The sequence below is a fragment of the Orbicella franksi genome, chromosome 4 (assembly GCF_964199315.1).
Source record: "Orbicella franksi chromosome 4, jaOrbFran1.1, whole genome shotgun sequence".
Classification (NCBI taxonomy): Eukaryota; Metazoa; Cnidaria; class Anthozoa; order Scleractinia; family Merulinidae; genus Orbicella; species Orbicella franksi.
The window spans coordinates 701,790-708,373 of record NC_138148.1 but is presented as its reverse complement, the minus strand read 5'-3'; the positions used below and the strand labels follow the sequence as shown (position 1 = coordinate 708,373).

General features: G+C 45.1%; 2 protein-coding genes across 2 annotated transcripts; both read right to left on the bottom strand.

Annotated features, from left to right (window-relative positions):
• Positions 1 to 431: 431 nt before the first annotated feature.
• On the bottom strand, positions 432 to 4,079 carry LOC145484686 (uncharacterized). Its single transcript, XM_081463285.1, has one exon. It carries the CDS (start codon positions 1,367 to 1,369, stop codon positions 578 to 580), a length of 792 nt encoding a protein of 263 aa, XP_081319411.1. The 5' UTR covers positions 1,370 to 4,079; the 3' UTR covers positions 432 to 577.
• Positions 1,403 to 1,822, bottom strand: LOC145484555 (uncharacterized). Its single transcript, XM_081463143.1, has one exon. The coding sequence runs from the start codon at positions 1,820 to 1,822 to the stop codon at positions 1,403 to 1,405; it is 420 nt and encodes a 139-aa protein (XP_081319269.1).
• Positions 4,080 to 6,584: the final 2,505 nt, after the last annotated feature.

Genomic DNA, 6,584 nt, shown 5'->3' with positions numbered 1-6,584 from the left:
CTTTTCGGCCGAATTGCAGGAAAAGGGACTTTGTTAGCTTTTCACCTGCAGCAAATCTTGCCATTCAGGTTCTGTTAGCCTCTTAACTGCTCTTTAACAATTAGACCCGTAGCCCTTGCGGGCTACGGGTCTAATTGTTTTAGTATCACCCAACTAGTCGGACAAAAAAGACAATAATAAAGTTAGCAAATGCAAGTTGAAGAAATATTTGACAATAAAAATAAACGGTAAAAGTTTGCGACGTTTCGACCGCTCTTCGGTCATTATCAAGCAAGATGTAAGAAGTAAAATTTGCATAGATATATATAGCTACAAAGAGGTAAGAATGTGTGAAAATTATTAATGAAGTAAAAATATGTAAAAAGTATGTAAAAGAATTTAAAAGTAGTGCTTAAAACAATAAAAAACATGTAAAGCTAATTAATAAAAAAAAGATTATTTAAAAACTTTCGCACGAATAGAGTCAGATTGCACATTGAGACTTGGTCTCAGTTCGTGAATAAAAAACATTTCAAAAATGAGACAGTCAAACTTGGTTGTACATTTTTTTAAAATCGAAAAGTTATTAGTAAGATCTTTAGGGGCCAAAGAATGTTCCTCGCGAAAATGTTTTCCAATTGATGACGATGGGTTTTGTGCTCATCGACGCGTTGGTGCAAGTGCCGGCGCGTAAAACCAACATAACCTGCATCGCACAGGTCACATTTAAATGGTACACAAGGGACTGTTGGTTAACGACTGGCGGCTTGACTTCACGTGATTTCAGGTCTCGCTCAATCTTGTGGCTGATGAAAACAGGTTGGATGGTGGTGTTTGTTTTCGTGCTAAGATCTTTCAGTTGCGTGCGAAGAAAATCAGCTGAAGCTTGGTCTTTGAATGGTAGGACAATCCGAACGGGCTCTGGACTGTTGTTGTCAGTCGGTGAAGGAACAGGTTGTTCAGAAACTTTGATGGCAACGAAGCGTGTTATGGTTGAATTAATTAAGTCATCTGGGTATTCAAGACGGGAGAACAACAACTTGAGACGATCGCATTCTTCGGAGAAGTAGGTCCAGTTAGAAGAAAGCCGAAACGCACGATCCAGCATAGTTTTTAGTAGGCCGCGTTTGTAACGATCGTCAACATGACTCTTGTAGTGTAACAAGAGACCAGAGTTTGTGGGCTTCACATAAACCTGTGTCTCAACGTGGTTGGATTTGTTGAGCAATTGCGTTCCAAGGAAAGGAAGCATGCGGTCATTTTCTATCTCCATTGTGAACTTAATAGAGAAATGGCAATCGTTCAGAGTCTCCAGAAAGTTGTTGGCTGATGCTTGGTTAGGCACGATGGTCAGTGTGTCGTCGACATACCTTCTGTAGTAGCTGGGCATCTTTCCTTCATGATCGAGGGTTTCCTCAATGCTCTACATAAAGACATTGGCGAGCAGGGGTCCAAGCGGGGAGCCCATGGCGACACCGTCGGTCTGTTCATAAAGTTGACCGTTAAACAGGAAAAGTTGATCTTTTGTTGCCCCTTCTAGGAGATGGATTAGGTCCTGTTTGCTGAGATTAAGGTGGTGCGTTTGATTAAACCAGTCATTAGCAAATGCTTTGTCAGCAAGGATGTGTATTGTTTCTTCAAGGGGTACATTGGTGAACAATGAGGAAACATCGTAGGAGACCAAAACGTCACCGTCTTTGAGTGTCAATGAATGGACTTCGTTCACAAATTCAAAGGTGTCGGTTATCGTGTAATGATTAATAGCAAGCGGTTTAAGCTCGTCATCTAACCATTTCGCCAGCGCATAATTGTAAGTCTGTGTAGCTGACAAGATAGGTCGCATAGGTCGAAATATAGCCCCACTTCATTTTAAGACTGAAACAGTATTCGACACCGCATTACGGGCATCGTGATTTTGAGAAACTTTGGCTCGACTTTTGGGAACTTGGGGGATATTTTCCAGTCCTGGGGACTCTAAACTAACTCTTGATGGCCTTAGTTTTCAGTGAAATGGACACAGCTAAAAGGAGCGCACGCTCACTGTCGAGCTTCTAGGCCGAAATATAGCTCCTCTTCATTTTAAGACTGAAAGAGTAGACGAAAGCGCCTTACGCGCATCGTGATTTTAACGCACTATGGCTCGATTTGCCGGAACTTGGGGGATAATTTCCAGTCCCTGGGACTCTAAACTAACCCCTGATGGTCTTAGTTTTCAGTTAAATGGACAGGGCTAAAAGGAGCGCACGCTCGGTGTCGAGCTTATAGGCCGAAATATAGGCCCACTTAATTTAAGACGGAAAGAGTAGCCAAGACCGCGTTACGCGCATCGTGATTTGGAGCCACTTTAGCTCGATTTGCCGGAGCTTGGGGGATATTTTCCAGTCCCGGGACTCTAAACTAACTGCTAATGGCCTTAGTTTTCAGTGAAATGGACACAGGTAAAAGGAGCGCACGCTCAATGTCAACTTTCTAGGCCGAAATATAGCCGACTTCATTTTAAGACTGAAAGAGTAGCCGAGACCGCCTTACGCGCATCGTGATTTTGAGCAACTTTGGCTGGATTTCCGGGAACTTAGGGGATATTTTTTGCAGTCTCGGGGACTCTAAAGTAACTCCCGATGGCCTTAGTTTTCAGTGAAATGGAAACAGGTAAAAGGAGCATTCGCCCAGTGTCGAGCTTCTAGTCCGAAATATTGACCCACTTCATTTTAAGAGTAAAAGAGTAGCCAAGACCGCCTTACGCTTATTGTGATTTTGAGCCAATTTTGCTCGATTTGGCAAAACTTGGGGAATATTTTCCAGTTCCGCGGACTCTAAACTAACTCGTGATGGCCTTCGTTTTCAGTGAAATAGACACACGTAAAAGGAGCGCACGCTTGGTGTCGAGCTTCTAGGCCAAAATATAGCCCCACTTCATTTTAAGACTGAAAGAGTAGCGGAGACCGCCTTACGCGCATTGTGATTGTCAGCAACTTTGGCTCGATTTGCCGGAACTTGATGGATATTTTCCAGTTTCTGAGACTCAAAGCTAACTCTTGATTGCCTTAGTTTTCAGTGAAATGGACACAGGTAAAAGGAGCGCACGCTCGGTGTGAAGCTTCTAGGCCAAAATATAGCCCCAGTTCATTTCAAGACTGAAAGAGTAGCCGAGACCGCGCTACGCGCATCGTGATTCTGAGCAACTTTGGGTTGATTTACCGGAACTTGAGGGATATTTTCCAGTCCCGAGGACTCTAAACTAACTCCTAATGTCCTTAGTTTTCAGTGAAATGGACACAGGTAAAAGGAGCGCACGCTCGGTGTCGAGCTTCTAGACCGAAATATAGCCCCACTTCATTTTAAGACTAAAAGAGTAGCCGAAACCAGCCTACGCGCATCGTGATGCTGAGCAACTTTGCCTCGATTTCCCGAAACATGGGGGATAATTTCCAGTCCCGGAGACTCTAGACTAACTCCTGACAGGCTTAGTTTTCAGTAAAATGAACACATGTAAAAGGAGCGCACGGTTGGTGTCGAGCTTCTAGGCCGAAATATAGCCCCACTTCATTTTAAGACTGATAGAGTAGCCGAGACCGCGTTACGCGCATCGTGATTGTGAGCAACTTTGGCTCGATTTGCCAGAACTTGGGGGATATTTTCCAGACCCGGGGACTCTAAACTAAATCTTGCTGGCTTAATATTTTAGTAAAATCGACACAGGTAAAAGGTCGCTGTCGAGCTTTTAGGCCGAAATATAGCCCCTCTTCATTTAAAGACTGAAGGAGTAGACGAAACCGCCTTACGCGCATCGTGATTTTGAGCCACTATGGCTCGATTTGCTAAAACTTGGGGGATATTTTCCAGTCCCGGGGACTCTATACTAACTCCATATGGCCTTAGTTTTAAGTGAAATGGACACAGGTAAAAGTAGCGCACGCTCGGTGTCGAGTTTCTTGGTCGAAATATAGCGTAACTTCATTTTAAGACTGAAAGAGTAGACGAGACCGCCTTACGCGCATCGTGATTTTGAGCAACTTTGGTTCGATTTGCCAGAACTTGGCGGTTATTTTTCAGTCCCGGGGACTTTAACCATACTCCTAATGGCCTTAGTTTTCAGTAAAATGGACACAGGTAAAAGGAGCGCACGCTCGGTTTCGACCTTCTAGGCCGAAATATAGTTCCACTTCATTTTAAGACTGAAAGAGTAGCCGAAACCGCCTTACGCGCATCGTGATTTTGAGCAACTATGGCTCGATTTGCCGAAACTTGGGCGATATCTTTCAGTCCCGGAGACTCCAAAATAACTCCTGATGGCCTTAGTTTTCAGTGAAATGGACACAGGTAAAAGAAGGGCACGCTCGGTGTCGAGCCTCTAGGCCGAAATATAGCCCCACTTTATTTTAAGACCGAAAGAGTAGCCGAGACCGCCTTACGCGCATCTTTATTCTGAGCAACTTTGCCTCGATTTGCCGGAGCTTGGAAGATATTTTCAAGTGCTAGGGACACTAAACTACCTCTCTATGGTCTTAGTTTTAAGTAAAATGAACACAGGCAAAAGGAGCGCACGCTCGGTGTCGACCTTCTAGGCCAATATATAGCCCCACTTCATTTTAAGAGTAAGCGTAGCCGAGACCGCCTTACGTGCATCGTCATTTTAAGCAACTTTGACTCGATTTGGCTGAGCTTGAGGGATATTTTCCAGTCCCAGGGACTCTAAACTAAATCCTGGTGGCCTTAGTTTTAAGTGAAATGGACACAGGTAAAAGGAGCGCACGATCGGTGTCGGGCCTCTAGGCCGAAATATAGCAGCACTTTATTTTAAAACTGAAAGAGTAGCCGAGACCGCCTTACGCCCATCGTGATTTTGAAAACCCTTGCATCGATTTGCGGGATTTTGGGGAATATTTTCCAGTCCGAGCGACTCTAAACTAACTCCTGATGGCCTTAGTTTTCAGTGAAATGGACACAGGTAAAAGGAGCGCACGCTTGGCGTCGACCTTCTAGGTCGAAATATAGCCCCACTTAATTTTAAGACCGACAGAGTAGCCGAGACCGACTTACGCGCATCGTGATTTTGAGCAACTTTGGCTCCATTGGCCGGAACTTGGCGAATATATTGCAGTCCCGTCGACTCTAAACTAACTCCTAATGGCCTTAGTTTTTAGTGAAATGGACACAGGTAAAAGGAGCGCACGCTCGGTGCCGAACATCTAGGCCGAAACATAGCTCCACTTCATTTTAAGACTGAAAGAGCAGCCTAGACCGCCTTACGCGCATCGTGATTTTGAGCAATTTTGGTTGGCTTTTCCGGAACTTGCGGGATATTTTGCAGTCCCGAGGACTCCAAACTAACTCCTGATAGCGCTAGTTTTCAGTGAAACGGACACAGGTAACAGGAGCGCACGCTCGGTGTCGACCTTCCAGGCCGAAATATAGCCCCACTTCATTTTAAGACTGAAAGAGAAGCCGAGACCGCGTTACGCGCATCGTGATTTCGACCAACTTCGGGTTGATTTGCCGGAACTTGGGAGATATTTTCCAGTTCCGGGACTCTAAACTAACTCGTGATAGCCTTGGTTTGCAGTGAAATGGACACAGCAAAACTTTTTGAGCGCTCACTTTCGAGCTTCTTTGCCGAAATATAGACCCACTTCACTTTAAGACTGAAAGAGTAGAAGAGACCGCCTTACGCGCATCGTGATTTTGACCAACTTCGGTTCGATTTCCCGAAACTTAAGGGATATTTTCCAGTCGCAAGGACTCTAAAATAACTCCTCACGGCCTTGGTTTGCAGTGAAAGGAACACAGGCAAACTTTTTTAACGCTCACTTTCGAGCTTCTTGGCAAAATAGAGCCCCACTTCACTCTAAGACTGAAAGAGTAGCCGAGACCGCCTTACGCGCATCGTGATTTTGACCACCTTGGGCTCGATTTGCCAAAACTTGGGGGATATGTTGCAGTCCGGGGGACTGTAAACTAACTCCTGATGGCCTTGGTTTGCAGTGAAATGGACACAACAAAACTTTTTGAACGCTGACTTTCGAGAGTGTGGGACGAATTATAGCCCTACTTCACTTTAAGACTGTAAGAGTAGCCAAGATCGCCTTACGCGCATCGTGATTTTGACCGCCTTCAACTCGATTTCCCGGGACTTGGGGGATATTTTCCACTCCCAGGGAGCCTAAACTAACTCCTGATAGCCTTGGTTTGCAGTGAAATGAACAGACGGAAACTGTTTTAACGCTCACTTTGGAGCTTTTGGGCCGAAATATAGCCCCACTTCACTTTAAGACTGATGAGTAGCCGAAACCGCCTTACGCGCATCGTGATTATGACCATCTTCGGCTCGATTTCCCGAAAGTTGGGGAATACTTTCCAGTCCTGAGGACTCTAAACTAACTCCTGACGGCCTTGGTTTGCAGTGAAATGCACACAGCAAAACTTTTTGAACGCTCAATTCCGAGCTTTTGGGCCGAAATATAGCCCCACGTTACTTTAAGACTGAAAGAGTAGCCGCTACCGCATTGCACGCATCGTGATTTTGACCAACTTCGGCTCGATTTCCCCAAATTTGGGGGATATTTTCCAGTTCCCGCCCCTCTAAACTAACTCCTAAGGGCCTTGGT